At 41.6% G+C, this 19,086-nt stretch overlaps 1 protein-coding gene across 1 annotated transcript in view; it reads right to left on the bottom strand.

Moving 5' to 3' along the window:
- Nucleotides 1-19,086, bottom strand: part of b4galnt4a (beta-1,4-N-acetyl-galactosaminyl transferase 4a) — a 497,908-nt gene that overhangs the window by 174,556 nt on the left and 304,266 nt on the right. The window contains exons 4-6 of the mRNA XM_014123877.2: nt 17,784-17,879; nt 17,564-17,654; nt 15,844-15,944 (exon numbers count right to left, since the gene is read on the bottom strand). Coding sequence (XP_013979352.2) covers nt 15,844-15,944; nt 17,564-17,654; nt 17,784-17,879 — 288 coding nt within the window. The remainder of the gene's footprint in view (nt 1-15,843; nt 15,945-17,563; nt 17,655-17,783; nt 17,880-19,086) is intronic.

The following is a 19,086-nucleotide window of genomic DNA, read 5'->3' as shown; positions in this document are numbered from 1 at the left end:
TTCATATATACAGTCATTGGCTTAGCCTAAACAAAGGGATGGAGCGGTATCATAAGACACATTATAAGGCAAACAAAACATTCAGATTGTATATTATAGAACACTATGCGTGTCACGTCCTGACCATAGTGAGTGTTATTTTCTATGGTAGATTAGGTCAGGGCGTGACAAGGGGTGTTTGTCTGGTTTTTGTATGTCTATGTTTTGGTTATAGGTTTGTATTTTTATGTTGGTGTTATTTGGCATGACCTCCAATTAGAGGCAGAAGGTTGTCGTTGTCTCTAATTGGAGGTCCTATTTAAGTTTAGGTTTGTCCCACAGCTGTTTGTGGGGGATTGTTCTTCATGAGGTTTATGTTCCTCCAGCGTCACGGTTTGTTGTTTTGTATTTACTTAAAGTGTTAATTGTTGCATTCAGTTTCACTGATTTAAATAAAACATGTGGAACTACTGCATCTTGGTCCGCTCTTTCAAACAGCCGTGACAATGCGTCTGACGTAGTATTTAGAATCCTTTCAACTCTGTTCATCACATATCTTTCTGTCATGGAAAATGGATAACTTTATCACCGGAGAAACTTGAATCAGAGATGCTAGTCTACCAAGAGACTCAACTAGCGACTTCCTGTAATTATCCCGTGCGAATGGAAGATTAATGCAGAAGTCAATGGAAAATTGTGACGTTCTAAGCTACAGGAAGAAATCGCATTTTGAGCCAAAGTTGGTTATCTTGTTTTCTATTTAGCCTAGCGCGCTCAAGCCGGAGAGATTCTTCTATCAAATACATTCCATTCCATGTCCAGTTTTATAAGCGATATAAATAACAAATCAAATCACCAAAGAACACATTAGAAATTAGTATTTTGTCCCGTTCAATATGGATTATTCAATAGCATAACCAGTTTGATGCGTCCTTTATTGGAAACATGTTGTTGTCATAATAATGTTAGCTGTTTTAGGGCTGGCTAACGCTACCATACATTCATGGACGTTACCCTGCACATACTGTATTGTGTAGACCTGTGCTGGATTTATGGCATTTTTTTCTATTTGATGTTCCCCCTGCTCGGAGGAAACCTCTATCCTGAATGAAACATACAAGTCCTCCTGGCTGAGTTAGTGTTGTATAGCCTATTTTAGCCAATGCAAACACAACACCTATTTAGGACATCTAGTTATTCAAATGGTATCCTGACTCGCTGAAAGAAATCCTGAACATGCTGCAAAGCAATTGTGGTCCTATAGGGACCCTGCTTATAGAGTCTGTACACTATGAAGTAAAAAAAAAAATGTAGTTAGTTGAAATGTTACAGATAGTCTGTAGCATCTAGAGCAGTGGTTCTTAACCTTGTTGGAGATACTGACCCCCACCAGTTTCATATGCGCATTCACCGAACCCTTCTTAATTGGAAAAATAAAATTCAAAACATAGGTATATATTTTACTGGTGCACAAAATGAACCGTGCATCAACATCAGTGTTCAAAGAACAAAACCATTAAAACATGATTTTCACACAAAAACAAAAACATAATAATGAATATTTACTGCAAATCAGTGTGACTTCTGCTGTTGCCTTTCAGAGACCAGTTCAGAAATGCGCGGCTTCACCTTGGCAAGTGCCACTCTCATGTCATTTTCGCAACAAAGTCTGTTCCTTTTCTTCGTTTTTATGTCCAGCATCCTCGAAAAGGATTGCTCGCAAAGATATGTTGTAACAAACGGTATGAAAATCTCAAGAGCTTTCTTAGCAATAACAGGGTACGTTACCATTTGTTGACACCAAAACGTTGAGAGCGTTGTTGTTCTGAAGAGTTGCTGTTGAACCTGGCTCTGCTGAATTTCAATGATTTCATCGAGGTATTCATCATTGACATCTGTTGTCTCAACACTAAACGTGAACGGCTGTCTCACCCATGCTGGATATGACTCTCTTGTAGGGAAGTATCTGTCGAGAGACTTTGCAAGCTCATCTAAGTGCGTGGCAATTGCTTGCTTCAGTTCCGCGGGTACAGAAATGTCTCCGATTCCAGATACATCTTCGATCTTACTTACACAGTCGTCCAGCAGGGGAAAGTTTGCGAAGTTATCGTTCTCTGTTTGTCGTTTCCATAACGGTAGCTTTTTTTGAAAAGCCTTCAGGTTTTCTTCCGCTTCGATGATGTTGACTCCATCTGTTGATTGAGATGATTGAGATGATTGAGAGCTGCGAAGATATCAGCCATGTACGCTAAAATGAGAATGATGGTGCTCTTGCAAAAACAGGGCTAATTCCACACGCACGGCAAAAACACGATTCAGCACCTGTCCCCTGGATAACCACCGAACGTTAGAATGGTACAGAAGTACCTCGAATTCAGAGCCCATTTCTTTACACAGCTCAATGAAGATGCGGTGCCTCAGAGCACTATTTCGCACATAGTTCATGCATTCCACTACAATTTTTAATACTTCTGCCAGTTTTGGAGGCAAGGTTTTTGTTGTCAACGCATGCCTGTGCAGAATACAATGCGTAACAATGATGTGTGGTGCATCTGCTTTCACTAGCGCACCAAATCCAGACTTTCTTCCCAGCATGACTGGAGCTCCGTCCGAACAAACTGCAGAAACCATATCACACGAAAGATTGTTGTCTTTGAAGAAGTCATCCACAAGTTTCTTCACATCGGCTGCCTTAGTTGTTGTCGTAAGAGGCTTACAAAATAAAAAATCTTCCTTTATCACGTCGTCTTTCACATAGCGCACAAATACAGCAAGCTGGCTTAGATTGGAAACGTCTGTGGTCTCGTCGAGTTGAAGGCTGAATTTTGCCGGGCTTGAAATCAGATCTGCAACTACTTGAGCCAAGATGTCTTTGCTCATGTCCTCTATTCTGTCGCTAATGGTGTCATTTGAAAGAGGAATTTGGGATAACTTAACCTCAGCCGCTTTTCCCAGCATGATATTCGCCATCTTCAACACAGCTGGTTTTATGAGTGTTTCACCAATGGTGTGTGGTTTGCCCTGCTTTGCGATCAGGTAAGCAACTTTGTACGATGCTGTGAGGATCGGTTTGTTGATGGGTACAAAGCCGAGAACAGGCAGAGTAGCCTTTTCATCGAATCTGGCTCTCTTCACCTTGAATTCAGCGAGCGTTGTGTTCTTGTATTGTCCATCTCCATGCAGCTTAAGGAAGTGTTCTCTTAGTTTTGCCGGTGCTAGACTAGAATTGCTCAACTTGGCATTGCAAATCATGCAGTTAGGATGCTGACTCTCATCACGTTCCGTTAAACATGTGAATCCATATTGTACATATTCGTCCGACCACTTTCTTCTTTTGCTCGACATAGTTAGTATGAAGGGATTCAAATATTAAGAAAGAAATCACACGACGTACCATCACGACAGTCACAATTCGACTACTGAGCGCGCCAAATTCCCTGCAGCACAGATAGGCCAAGCGATGTTGCGTGATCACCTGCAGCCAATGATGGCCAAGCGGGGTGTGTCATCACGAATCATATGAGTCGGGTGTGTGTCTTGACCTCCGCCGAACCCCTGAGACTGACTCACCGAACCCCTGATCGAACCCAGGTTAACCTCTCTAGGCTAGGCGGGACGAATTCGTCCCACCTACGTAACAGCCACTGCTATCCTGTGGCGCGATTTTCAAAACCTTAAAAATCCTATTACTTCAATTTCTCAAAAATATGACTATTTTACAGCCATTTAAAGACAAGACTCTCGTTAATCTAACCACACTGTCCGATTTCAAAAAGGCTTTACAACGAAAACAAAACATTAGATTATGTCAGCAGAGTACCAAGCCAGAAATAATCAGACACCCATTTTTCAAGCCAGCATATAATGTCACCAAAACCCAGAAGACAGCTAAATGCAGCACTCACCTTTGATGATCTTCATCAGATGACAACCCTAGGACATTATGTTATACAATACATGCATGTTTTGTTCAATCAAGTTCATATTTATATCAAAAACCAGCTTTTTACATTAGCATGTGACGTTCAGAACTAGCATACCCCCCGGAAGTTTTGAACGCACGAACAAAACGCCGCTATTTGGATATAACTATGGATTATTTGGGACCAAACCAACATTTGTTATTGAAGTAGAAGTCCTGGGAGTGCATTCTGACGAAGAACAGCAAAGGTAATAACATTTTTCTTATAGTAAATCTGATTTTGGTGAGTGCTAAACTTGGTGGGTGTCTAAATAGCTAGCCCTGTGATGCCGGGCTATCTACTTACAATATTGCTGTCACAGGCTGGCTCGAGGAACAACAGGAGAGGTAGAGTCAGGCGCAGGAGACAGAGAGTTCGTGACCACACTTCTTTATTTGAAGCAACTGTTTGTGGTCGACAAGGTATAGGGGCGCAGCCCTTAAAGATTCTGCGGTGGTGTACACAAATAAAATAAACCACTGGCAGAAGGAAAACTCAGTACACGTTCTTTTCGCACAAAAAACCCCGGACAAGCAACACAATCACGTACAACCACATACATCCTACGCTAACCTAAATAACCCCCCCTTACTAATGACTAACCCAAAACAGGTGCGTGCCTACCTAGACCTAACCAAACGAAAGTGAAACAAAAAGGGATCGATGGTAGCTAGTAGGCCGGCGACGACGACCGCCGAGCTCCGCCCGGCCGAGGAGGGGCGCCACCATCCGTCACTGTCGTGACAATTGCAAAATGTTATTTCACCGAAAAGCTATTTTAAAATCGGACATAGCGAGTGCATAGAGGAGTTCTGTATCTATAATTCTTAAAATAATTGTTATGTTTTTTGTGAACGTTTATCGTGAGTAATTTAGTAAATTCACCAGCAGTGTTCGGTGGGAATGCTAGTTCTGAACGTCACATGCTAATGTAAAAAGCTGTTTTTTGATATAAATATGAACTTGATTGAACAAAACATGCATGTATTGTATAACATAATGTCCTAGGCGTGTCATCTGATGAAGATCATCAAAGGTTAGTGCTGCATTTAGCTGTGGTTTTGTTTTTTGTGACATTATATGCTAGCTTGAAAAATGGGTGTCTGATTATTTCTGTCTGGGTACTCTGCTGACATAATCTAATGTTTTGCTTTCACTGTAAAGCCTTTTTGAAATCAGACAGTGTGGTTAGATAAAGGAGAGTCTTGTCTTTAAAATGCTGTAAAATAGTCATATGTTTGAAAAATTGAAGTTTTTGTATTTTTGAGGAATTTGTAATTCGCGCCACGCCTATCATTGGATATTGGAGCAGGTGTTCCGCTAGCGGAACGTCTAGATGTAAGAGGTTAAAAATGACACCGGAAGAAACCACAAAATACAAAAACGAACGTAAAGCTATATGCAGTGCAGAAAGCAACTACACACAAACAAGATCCCACAATCTAAGGTGGGAAAAAGGGCTGCCTAAGTATGATCGCCAAAGAGAGACAACGACAAACAGCTGTCTCTGATTGGGAACCATACTAGGCCAACAAAGAAATATAAACATAGATTTCCCACCCTAGTCACACCCTGACCTAACCAAATAGAGAGTAAAAGGGATCTCTAAAGTCAGGGCGTGACAGCTATAGATACTTTTGTACCTGTTTCCTCCAGCATCTTCACAAGGGCCTTTACTGTTGTTCTGGGATTGATTTGCACTTTTCGCACCAAAGTACATTCATCTCTAGGAGACAGAACGCGTCTCCTTTCTGAGCGGTATGACAGCTGCGTGGTCCCATGGTGTTTATACTTGCGTACTATTGTTTGTAGAGATGAACATGGCACCTTCAGGCGTTTGGAAAATGCTCCCAAGGATTTGGCTAAGGTGTATGTAAACTTCTGACTTCAACTGTATGTATGTGCTAGAGCTTTGCACACTCTCATGAATGCAATAATTTACTTAGTCAAGATTTTGAGAGCGTACCAAAAAGCATAATCTTATGTGGATGAATAAATACATTACGTGATCATGTAAAAATTTTTTTTTACAATACATACATATTCTATTGAATAATTTCAACTCACCTCCTCTTTAAAACTTGTATATTCATTAATTTTACACTATTTCCTTGAAGGTAAAGTGCTGTTTAAGACAATTTGAGGACACACCACTTATACATGTATAATTCTACACAGACATGATGTTAGTAATCCCCACGCTATACTAACATTGAATGGTGTAAATGTATATTCACATGATTGTGTGATCACCTACAGGAACACCACCTGATTGCCAGCCACACACACACACACAAACTACTACATCCTATCACACCTGAAGTGGATGTATTGTAAAATGTAATTGCCCTGCCTGTCTAGCATGGGGTTGTGAAGGAGTTGACAAGAACCACAAAACAACTGAGTGGGCCCCACAACACTCACACACACCTCTCCCCCTCTGCCTTTCCTTCCTGCTCCTCTCTCTCACATGCACATAAACTAAACATTAAGAAGACCAGTTCTGTTAAGTTGGTTGGATGTCCTTTGGGTGGTGGACCATTTTTGATGCCCATGAAAAACTGGCTTCAAAAACCCAGCAGCGTTGCAGTTCTTGACACAAACCGGTGTGCCTGGCACGTACTACCATACCCTGTGCTTAATTTGTCAATTGGGAGGTGGCAAAATACAGAACAAAAAGCCAGAGAGGTGGGTGACCTGGGGGGCTCAGAGGTACCGGAACACATGAAAGAAAAATCCCTTATAATAAAGCATTTCATGCATTATCATCACTTTTGCGTAGTGGCATAGAACAGTAAAGTAGAGAGAGGAGAAATTCCAGAAATTGCACACATGGGGAAAATGTTTAATAGCCTATGGTCCGGAAAAACATTTTCCTTCTACATAATTTTAGATGAATGGAGACTTTAGCAGAATCTTTTTTAATACCTCACAAATTATCAAAATGAAAGGCTATACTGAAAATCTGAGATAAAAAAAAAACGACTGTCTTGAATACATCAATAGCCTAGGCCTAGGTGTGTGGAGACCCACATATTGTACAATATGAGGAGGAAATTATAGTCCTAAAAAAAGCTTTACAGTTTCACTGACTCACCCAATGATGCGCAGGCCACTCAACAGCCATGGCCGATGCGCTCGTGACAAAAGCTTATCTCTCTCTTACTTTGTAAAACAATGCTGTTCACTCAAAAGGTCTATTTGGAAGTTGATGACTTGGTAGCCTACAGACAGATTATTCTTCTCTTTTCAGCATGATCTGTGTTTTCCCGCGATTGTATTTGAAATATCGTGAAAGGCCTGTTTTGGATGACAGCAGTAATTCTATAACTTTGGCAAATGTATTTCAATTTATCAGGGGTGCTGCGGCACCTTCCCACGGCTATGATTCTATAAGGAAATAAATTACTAAGTACATGGCTGGAAAGATGAGTTTCATGCTCATGTGTAGCAGAGCAGGGATATGGAGAAAGATAATTTAAAGTGAATCTCATTCTAGTTCTGTGAGAAATGCAGGCGGCTTCTCTCTGTCACCACAGCAATGGCCACGCATTGGTCTATATAAATGTAAATAGTCCGGGTGGCCATTTGATTAATTGTTCAGCAGTCTTATGGCTTGGGGGTAGAAGCTGTTAAGGAGCCTTTTGGACCTAGACTTGGTGCTCCGGTACCACTTGCCTTGCGGTAGCAGAGAGAACAGTCTATGACTTGGGAGACTGGAGTCTTTGACAATTTTTTGGGCCTTCCTCTGACACCGCCTAGTATATAGGTTTTGGATGGCACCAGTGAGCTTGGCACCAGTGATGTACTGGTGTAACGGTCGTCGTACGTAATGGACCAAGGCGCAGCGGGTTGACTGCTCATCTTAACTTTATTAGAGCACGTAACAAACAAAAACAAGAAAACGATCGAACGAACAGTGTTGCAGGCTAACACACAGCAGTACAACAATAACTTCCCACAAAGGGGCAGGTGAAAAAGGGCTACCTAAGTATGACTCTCAATCAGCAACAACGATGTACAGCTGTTCCTGATTGAGAGCCATACCAGGCCAACACAATGAAATACACAACATAGAAAACCATAGAAATACAAAACAAGAACATTACCCAAAAACCCCGGAACACATAAATCAAACACCCCTCTTACATAAATACACATCCCATTAAACCACGAACCACATAAAACAAATACCCCCTGCCACGTCCTGACCAAACTACAATAACCAATAACCCCTTATACTGGTCAGGACGTGACAACTGGGCCATACACACTACCCTCTGTAGCGCCTTACGGTCAGATGCCGAGCAGTTACCATACCAGGCAGTGATGCAACCGGTCAGGATGCAGCTGTAGAACTTTTTGAGAATCTGGGGACCCATGCCAAAAAATGTTAGTCTCCTGAGGAGGAAAAGGTGGTGTCGTGCCCTCTTCACAACTATCTTGGTGTGTTTGGACCATTATAGTTCGTTGGTGATGGGGACACCAAGGAATTTGAAACTCTCAACCTGCTCCACTACAGCCCTGTCGATGTTAATGGGTGCCTGTTTCAGCCCTCCTTTTCCTATAGTCCACGATCAGCTCCTTTGTCTTGCTCACACTGAGGGAGAGGTTGTTGTCCTGGCACCACACTGCCAGGTCTCTGACCTCCTCCCTATAGGCTGTCTCATCGTTGTCAGTGATCAGGCCTAACACTGTTGTGTCGTCAGTAAACTTAATGATGGTGTTGGAGTTGTGCTTGGCCATGCAGTCGTAGGTGAACAGGGAGTACAGGAGGGGACTAAGCACGCACCCCTGAGGGGCCCCAGTGTTGAGGATCAGCATGGCAGATGTGTTTGTTGCCTACCCTTACCACCTGGTGGCGGCCTGTCAGGAAGTCCAGGATCCAGTTGCAGAGGGAGGTGTTTAGTCCCAGGGTCCTTAGCTTACTGATGAGCTTTGTGGGCACTATGGTATTGAACGCTGAGCTGTAGTCAATGAACAGCTTTCTCACACAGGTGTTCCTTTTGTCCAGGTAGGAAAGGGCAGTGTGGAGTGCAATTTAGATTGTGTCATATTTGGATCTGTGGTATGCGAATTGGAGTGGGTCTAGGGTTTCCGGCATGGTGGTGTTGATGTGAGCCATTTCAAAGCACTTCATGGCTACCGACGTGAGTGCTACAGGGCGCTAATCATTTAAGCATGTTACTTTTGCTTTCTTAGGCACAGGGACTATGTTGGTCTGTTTGAAACACGTAGGAATTACAGACTCATTCAGGGAAAGGTTGAAAATGTCAGTGAAGACAGTTGCCAGTTGGTCCATGCATGCTTTGAGTACACGTTCTGGTAATCCTTCTGGCTCTGCGGCTTTGTGAATGTTGACCTGTTTAACCTCTATGGGCTAGGTGGGACGCTAGCGTGCCACCCGTGGTGCACTCCATCAACAGCAGGTGCATTTCAAGAGCGGCAAATTTGAATCCAAATAAATGTCAAAATTCAAATTTTTCAAACATACAACTATTTTACACCCTTTGAAAGATAAACATCTCCTTAATCTAACCACGTTTTACGATTTCAAAAAGGTTTTACGGCGAAAGCATACATTTAGAGTATGTTAGGACAGTACATTTACAAGAGTTGTGTGTAATGTTTTGTCAATTCAAAGACAGGGTCACCAAAACCATAAAACCAGCTAAAATGATGCACTAACCTTTTACAATCTCCATCAGATGACACTCCTAGGACATTATGTTAGACAATGCATGCATTTTTAGTTCTATCAAGTTCATATTTACATCCAAAAACAGCGTTTTACTATGGCATTGATGTTGAGGAAATCGTTTCCCTCCAATAACCGGCAGTCAAGTCAGCGTCACAAATTAAATAATTAAAATTAGAAAACATTGGTAAAATATTATATTGTCATTTAAAGAATTATAGATTTACATCTCTTGAACGCAATCAACTTGCCAGATTTAAAAATAACCTTACTGGGAAATCACACTTTGCAATAATCTGAGCACTGCGCCCAGAAAAATACGCGTTGCGATACAGACTAGACGTCATGTTGGGGAGATCTAAAATCGAAAATACTATGTAAATAATCCATTACCTTTGATTCTCTTCATCAGATGTCACTTCCAGGTATCACAGGTCCATAACGAATGTAGTTTTGTTCAAAAAAGCTCATCATTTATGTCCAAAAATCTCCGTCTTGTTAGCACATGATCTAAGCCAGCCGGACTTCTCGTCATGAACGAGGGGAAAAATATATTTAAGTTCGTTCAAACATGTCAAACGTTGTATAGCATAAATCATTAGGGCCTTTTTAACCAGAACATGAATAATATTCAAGGTGGACGAATGCATACTCTTTTATAACGTATTGGAACGAGGCTACCCAACATGAACTCGCGCGCCAGGTGTCTAATGGGCCATCATCGTTCCATGGCTCTTGTTCGGTCAGATCTCCCTCCAGAAGACTCAAAACACTTTGTAAAGGCTGGTGACATCTAGTGGAAGCAATAGGAAGTGCCAAAATATTCCTCAGCCCCTGTGTTTTTCAATGGCATAGGTTTAAAGGTAATACAACACATCAGGTATCCACTTCCTGTCAGAAAATGTCTCAGGGTTTTGCCTGCCAAATGAGTTCTGTTATACTCACAGACACCATTCAAACAGTTTTAGAAAATGTAGGGTGTTTTCTATCCATATGTAATAAGTATATGCATATTCTAGTTACTGGGTAGGAGTGGTAACCAGATTAAATCGGGTATGTTTTTTTATCCAGCCGTGTCAATACTGCCCCCTAGCCCTAACAGGTTAAAGGTCTTGCTCACATCGGCAACAGAGAGCGTGATCACACAGTCATCCAGAACAGCTGGTGCTCTCATGCATGCTTCAGTGTTGCTTGCCTTGATACGAGCATAAAATGCTATTAGCTCGTTCGGTAGGCTCCCGTCACTGGGCAGCTAGCGGCTGGGTTTCCCTTTGTAGTCCTTAATAGTTTGCAAGCCCTGACACCGCCGATGAGCGTCAGAGCCGGTGTAGTAGGATTCAATCTTATTCCTGTATTAACTCTTTGCCTGTTTGATGGTTCATCTGAGGGCAGGTGGGAGTTCTTATAAGCGTCCGGATTAGTGTCCCGCTCCTTGAAAGCGGGACACTCTAGCCTTTAGCTCGTTATGGATGTTGCCTTCTGGCTTCTGGTTGGGATATGTACGTACGGTCACTGTGGGGACAACGTCGTCGATGCACTTACTGATGAAGACGGTTGCTGAGGTGGTATACTCCTTAATGCCATTGGATGAATCCCAAAACATATTCCAGTCTGTGCTAGCAAAACAGTCCTGTAGCATAACATCCGTGTCATCTGACCACTTCCGAATTGAGCGACTCACTGGTACTTCCTGCTTTAGTTTTTGTTATAAGCAGGAATCAGGAGGATAGAATTATGGTCAGATTTGCCAAATGGAGGGCGAGGGAGAGCTTTGTAAGAGTGTCTGTGTGTGGAGGAAAGGTGGTCTAGAGTTTTTTTCCCCCTCTGGCTGCACATGTGACATGCTGGTAGAAATGAGGTAAAATGGATTTAAGTTTGCCTGCATTAAAGGCCCACGTCCACTAGGAGCAGCACTTGTGGATGAGCATTTTTTTGTTTGCTCATGGCCTTATACAGCTCGTTGAGTGCGGTCTTAGTGCCAGCATCGGTTTGTGGTGAATAGTAGACGGCTACAAATAATATAGATGAAACTCTCTTGGTAGATAGTATGGTCTACAGCATATCATGAGTTATTCGACCTCAGACAAGCAATAACTCGAGACTTTGCCCATCGTCTTACCAGACCCAGCTGCTCTGTCCTTTTTATTTATTTTACCTTTATTTAACTAGGCAAGTCAGTTAAGAACAAATTCTTATTTTCAATGACAGCCTAGGAACAGTGGGTTAACTGCCTTGTTCAGGGGCAGAATGACAGATTTGTACCTGATAAGGTACAAGGGATTCAAACTTGCAACCTTTCAGTTACTAGTCCAATGCTCTAACCACTAGGCTACGCTGCCGATGCATGGTAAACTCAGATAGCTCTATATTATCCATGTCGTCGTTCAGCCACGTCTCGGTGAAACATAAGATATTACAGTTTTTATTGCCCCGTTGGTAGGATAGTCTTAATCGTAGATGGTCCAGTTTATTTTCCAATTAATGTATGTTTGCCAATAATATGGAGGGTAGTGGTGGTTTACCTATTCGCCCGCGAATTCTCACAAGGCACTCCACCCTCCTCCCCCTTTTCTCTGTATTTTCTTCATGTGTATGACAGGGATTTGGACCTGGTCTCGACAAAGCAGTATAACCTTCGCGTCGGACTCATTAAAGAAAAAATCTTCATCCAGTTTGAGGTGAGTAATCGCTGTTCTGATGTTCAGAAAGCTCTTTTCAGTCATAAGAGATGGTAGATGCAACATTATGTACAAAACAAGTTAGAAACAATGCGAAAAACAAACAAAATAGCACAGTTGGTTAGGAGCCCGTTAAATAGCAGCCATCCCCTCCGGCGCCATTATCAATATAAGACTACTATGTTGCGCAAACCATGCCAGCCCAACACAAATCAATTCTTAGAATATCAGGCACTTTTTTTACATTATTTTTTGAGGGGGCAGCCAGGAGAATTACAGAGGAGTCAACTTGAATTAAATGTGATTCCTTTTATTCAAATTTAAAAAAAAAAAAATACTGACAGTGAAAAATAATGTTTCATGTCACAAGATGTACCGGATGGGTTCCGTAACGAAACCGTCCAAAACTGAGAGGTGCCGGACCCTGTTCTGGCAGGATCCGGCTCAAATTAAGTAATGACCATACCCCATTCAAAGGCACTTAAATCTTTTGTCTTGCTCATTCACCCTCTGAATGGCACACATACACAATCCATGCCTCAATTGTATTAATGCTTAAAAATCCTTCTTTAACCTGTCTCCTCCCCTTCATCTACACTGATTGAAGTAGATTTAACCTGTTAGGGCTAGGGGGTTATAAAAGAGAATGCATTCGTCCACCTTGAATATTATTCATGTTCTGGTTAAAAAAGGCCCTAATGATTTATGCTATACAACGTTTGACATGTTTGAATGAACGTAAATATATTTTTTCCCCTCGTTCATGAAGTGAAGTCCGGCGGGCTTAGATCATGTGCTAACAAGACGGAGATTTTTGGACATAAATGATGAGCTTTTTTGAACAAAACTACATTCGTTATGGACCTGTGATACCTGGAAGTGACATCTGATGAAGAGAATCAAAGGTAATGGATTATTTACATAGTATTTTCGATTTTAGATCTCCCCAACATGACGGCTAGTCTGTATCGCAACGCGTATTTTTCTGGGCGCAGTGCTCAGATTATTGCAAAGTGTGATTTCCCAGTAAGGTTATTTTTAAATCTGGCAAGTTGATTGCGTTCAAGAGATGTAAATCTATAATTCTTTAAATGACAATATAATATTTTACCAATGTTTTCGAATTTTAATTATTTAATTTGTGGTGCTGACTTGACTGCCGGTTATTGGAGGGAAACGATTTCCTCAACATCAATGCCATAGTAAAACGCTGTTTTTGGATATAAATATGAACTTGATAGAACTAAAAATGCATGCATTGTCTAACATAATGTCCTAGGAGTGTCATCTGATGGAGATTGTAAAAGGTTAGTGCATCATTTTAGCTGGTTTTATGGTTTTGGTGACCCTGTCTTTGAATTGACAAAACATTACACACAACTCTTGTAAATGTACTGTCCTAACATACTCTAAATTTATGCTTTCGCCGTAAAACCTTTTTGAAATCGTAAAACGTGGTTAGATTAACCTGTTAGGGCTAGGGGGCAGCATTTGCACGTCTGGATAAAAAAATGTACCCGATTTAATCTGGTTACTAATCCTACCCAGTAACTAGAATATGCATATACGTATTATATATGGATAGAAAACACTCTAAAGTTTCTAAAACTGTTTGAATGGTGTCTGTGAGTATAACAGAACTCATTTGGCAGGCAAAACCCTGAGACATTTTCTGACAGGAAGTGGATACCTGATGTGTTGTATTGACTTTAAACGTATCCCATTGAAAAACACAGGGGCTGAGGAATATTTTGGCACTTCCTATTGCTTCCACTAGATGTCACCAGCCTTTACAAAGTGTTTTGAGTCTTCTGGAGGGAGATCTGACCGAACAAGAGCCATGGAACGATGATGTCCCATTAGACACCTGGCGCGCGAGTTCATGTTGGGTACCCTCGTTCCAATACGTTATAAAAGAGTATGCATTCGTCCACCTTGAATATTATTCATGTTCTGGTTAAAAAGGCCCTAATGATTTATGCTATACAACGTTTGACATGTTTGAACGAACGTAAATATATTTTTTCCCCTCGTTCATGACGAGAAGTCCAGCTGGCTTAGATCATGTGCTAACAAGACGGAGATTTTTGGACATAAATGATGAGCTTTTTTGAACAAAACTACATTCGTTATGGACCTGTGATACCTGGAAGTGACATCTGATGAAGAGAATCAAAGGTAATGGATTATTTACATAGTATTTTCGATTTTAGATCTCCCCAACATGACGTCTAGTCTGTATCGCAACGCGTATTTTTCTGGGCGCAGTGCTCAGATTATTGCAAAGTGTGATTTCCCAGTAAGGTTATTTTTAAATCTGGCAAGTTGATTGCGTTCAAGAGATGTAAATCTATAATTCTTTAAATGACAATATAATATTTTACCAATGTTTTCTAATTTTAATTATTTAATTTGTGACGCTGACTTGACTGCCGGTTATTGGAGGGAAACGATTTCCTCAACATCAATGCCATAGTAAAACGCTGTTTTTGGATATAAATATGAACTTGATAGAACTAAAAATGCATGCATTGTCTAACATAATGTCCTAGGAGTGTCATCTGATGGAGATTGTAAAAGGTTAGTGCATCATTCTAGCTGGTTTTATGGTTTTGGTGACCCTGTCTTTGACTTGACAAAACATTACACACAACTCTTGTAAATGTACTGTCCTAACATACTCTAAATTTATGCTTTCGCCGTAAAACCTTTTTGAAATCGTAAAACGTGGTTAGATTAAGGAGATGTTTATCTTTCAAAGGGTGTAAAATAGTTGTATGTTTGAAAAATTTGAATTTTGACATTTATTTGGATTCAAATTTGCCGCTCTTGAAATGCACCTGCTGTTGATGGAGTGCACCACGGGTGGCACGCTAGCGTCCCACCTAGCCCATAGAGGTTAAGGAGATGTTTATCTTTCAAAGGGTGTAAAATAGTTGTATGTTTGAAAAATTTGAAATTTGAAATTTATTTGGATTCAAATTTGCCGCTCTTGAAATGCACCTGCTGTTGATGGAGTGCACCACGGGTGGGACGCTTGCGTCCCACCTAGCCCATAGAGGTTAACAAGTGACATCAATAAGGGATCATCGCTTTCACCTGGATTCACCTGGCCAGTCTATGTCATTCATAATGTTTTGTACAATCAGTGTACATACACATACATACACACACATATGTGCCTTGATCACTAGATAAAAAAAACTAGATTATAGAATCAAAAAACAAATGGTAAGAAACCCGGTTTAAACACATGATGTCTACGTACATGTTATATCCCGTCACGCCCCCTCTCATAAAAACCCCATACACGCCACCCTCATAAATCACAATGTTGACACGCAAAGTATCCTATATCCCTACTACTGTGATAGTACCATAGTACTGGTATATTTTAAAGGGATAGTTTTCAGTGTTTTACCTTAATCTTAATCTGGAAAACTATCCCTTTAAGGGCGAATAGAAACTAAATGAAACAAAATCAAAAGAAAATAATAGAATAGAATAGTTTGTGTTTGGTGCTTACCTGTCCAACGTAGACCAGCAGTCTGGCATTGAGAGGGCTCTCGTCAAGACTCACCCAGAACTCAGAGTTATCATCTGACGACACCGAAAACTGGAAATCACCTGGGGAATAGAAATACAGTCAAAATGGTGTGTGTGTGTGTGTGTGTGTGTGTGTGTGTGTGTGTGTGTGTGTGTGTGTGTGTGTGTGTGTGCATGATGTGCGTTAGTGAGGCAGGACTGACAGACACAGTGTCCACAGTGTCCTCAGTCCACACCTAGAGCCAGGCCCCAGTCTTCAGTAACTCTCTATATAACTCTATATAACACTCTGTCAGTTGCTGTATGGGGATTTGGGGCCTGGTTCTGTAGCTATATTTATACAGCTGACCTCACTAAGAGAGAGAATGTGTGTGTGTGTGTGTGTGTGTGTGTGTGTGTGTGTGTGTGTGTGTGTGTGTGTGTGTGTGTGTGTGTGTGTGTGTGTGTGTGTGTGTGTGTGTGTGTGTGTGTGTGTGTGTGTGCAGCAACGGAGTAGCAGTGGCACAAGTACACAGTATGCCTCTGCTCTGGAGTTAAAGCTCAGAGGCCAAGACAGGAATGGCCAGAAACCACATAGACTGAGTGATAAGAGTGGTATGGTGGAGACATTTCAATATTATGTTATAATACTGTATTGCATATGTTATAATACTGTATTGCATCAAATGGTTGTTTTATGCAACAGAATAGATGATTCTTATAACTCTATTGTGTTTGTGTGAACTGAAAGTGGGCCTCTGGGAGATTTAACACTGACAGTGGATTTACGATGGATTGGTGATAAAGACCGCATTCCATAGCATGATTAGTGTCTGTGTGACTGACTGGAAGCTACCAGGGAGAGATGGCTCAGGGCCAGACCCTGGTTTCTACACAATGAGGACAGTATTTACAGCGGATATTGTTGGCTATGAATTATTAGTAACCTTGTGACCCATTCCATACATCTGTTGTTTGTCATGAATGGACTTGCCTATAAAATGCTGTGGCTCAAACCAGCTGGTTGAGTTCTCAGAGTTCTCAGTGAACTGAAGTAATTAAATAATAAAGTTTGATTGTTCTGAAGAAATCTAAAAGTCTCTCCTTTTGATTAGAATAATTCCACCACAGTGGTTTGATACTATGGGGGTTATGGTGTGTGTTGGGTGACTCTTAAAGGGACTCGTAATGTCAAGATGAAACCGCGTCCCACAACATCAATAGTGTAGATCCAGCTGTACGCCTCAATCTCAAATTAATGGAAAAGATAAGCAATGTCTACCTTCTTGTTTTTGGAAAAACATATTTTCCATTCATTTGGAATGGAGGCATATAGCTGGATTTATACAACTGATGTCATTGGACATGGTTTCATCTCGACATTAGACTACTTTAGAGGTTGGAAAATGTCTGGAAAAAATGTTCACTTACGAGTGAAATGTCCCTTTAACTGATACTATGGAGGTTATCCATCTAACCTTTTTGCAGTAGCCCTTGAGAGGGTCTGAGAACCTCTGATAGGGTGCTACTAGGGGTACTTGTCAAAGGCCTCATTAGTGGATGGCATTTAGCCCAAGTTGGATTGAGGCACTTGGTAGGGCCCTTGGTGTAGTGTTGGGCACTTGGTTGGGCACATATAGGCAACTCCACCCAAGGGCACTTAATCTAATGGAACTCAACCTCTAGGGTGTAAGTAGAAAGTATGATTAGTGGGTACTCACCATCTCTGTATGGATGGATGAAACCAAATATTCGGAGGCCGTAGTTCTTCCATTTTGGAGCCACAGCCAGCTTCTTCACCGTAGTTCTCGTCTGGAATGATAGACGTGTACAAACCATAAGATGAAGACCTGAACATGTCTGACGGACGGACGGACAGGCATAGAGAAGGCAGACAGACGGACGGACGGACAAACAGACATAGCTCTACAGTATACTCACATGGGGATATAGAGGGAAGTGTAGGTTCTTTCGGAGCTGGGCTACAGACGAGCCACACCAGTCCTCAAACACATGGAGGTTGGCCTGCCCTTTGAACTGTGGAGAGAGAGACCAGAGAGAAAAGGGATTCATTAAAATATATAATAACAATACTGTACTGTCACTTAACAGACATTTCTATCCTGACTTATAGTACAGTGAGTGCATATGTTTTCAGTGTTTGTGTGTGTGTGTAATCCTTTAGGGAACTGAACGAGCAGCATTGGCATGCCTAGCATCACACTCTTACCAACTACATTTACATTACATTTAAGTCATTTAGCAGACGCTCTTATCCAGAGCGACTTACAAATTGGACTAAGCCACATAAGTTCACTTTCTGTTCATCACTTCATAACAACTGAACTAATAACCTAATAACTCTGACAAAACTCAAAACACTACAACTGAGTAGCACAAATGGTGTGATGATCAAGCCATTACTGTTATTTCTACCAATCTATAATACCATGGATTCTAGCATAGTGATCCCCTCCACTTCCCTCAGGGACGGGCATCAGAGCATTTGACACTGACAAAATAAGAGAAACTCAGAGCTGAGCCTGAACATTGTGTGTCTAAGACAGCTCGGCAGAAAAAGACCAGCCCCAGAGTTTGACATTTGTCTGCATTAGCTAGGCTGCATGGGGGGAAACAGAGGACGCTCTGAGGACAGAGAGTTTGGAGCACACACATCAGAAGACATAACAGACTCAGAAGGTTTGTGTGTCATCAGAACATAAAGGGAAATTAAGGGTGACGGGTTTGAGTCCCTCGCATACACTGCAGCCTATGGGTAAACAGCAGGGGGGTGGTGAAGCATACACAAAAACACACATCCACACACACACACAGAACACACAGACGCACAAACGGACACACGCACATACACAAGCATGCATATTTATTTTATTTTTTATTTAACCTTTATTTAACTAGGAAAGTTAGTTACGAACAAATTCTTATTTACAATGACGGCCTACCCTGGCCAAACCTGGACGACACTGGGCCAATTGTGCGACGCCCTATGGGACTCCCAATCACAGCCGGATGTGATACAGCCTGGATATGTACAGACACACATCCGTTCACGTACAAACACACATTCACAGACACACGCCCATGCACACTCACACAGACGCACAGACATACACTAACATGAGCGCACGTATGCACACACAGACAGACAGACAGATGTCATGACTGGCCTGTGAGGATCCGGTTACAGTGGATCACAGTTCTACAGAGATATCTCTCCCTCCAG

The sequence above is a fragment of the Salmo salar genome, chromosome ssa10, assembly GCF_905237065.1.
Source record: "Salmo salar chromosome ssa10, Ssal_v3.1, whole genome shotgun sequence".
NCBI classification, from domain to species: Eukaryota; Metazoa; Chordata; class Actinopteri; order Salmoniformes; family Salmonidae; genus Salmo; species Salmo salar.
The sequence above is the reverse complement of the archived record's forward strand: the minus strand, read 5'-3'. Positions and strand labels throughout refer to the sequence as shown.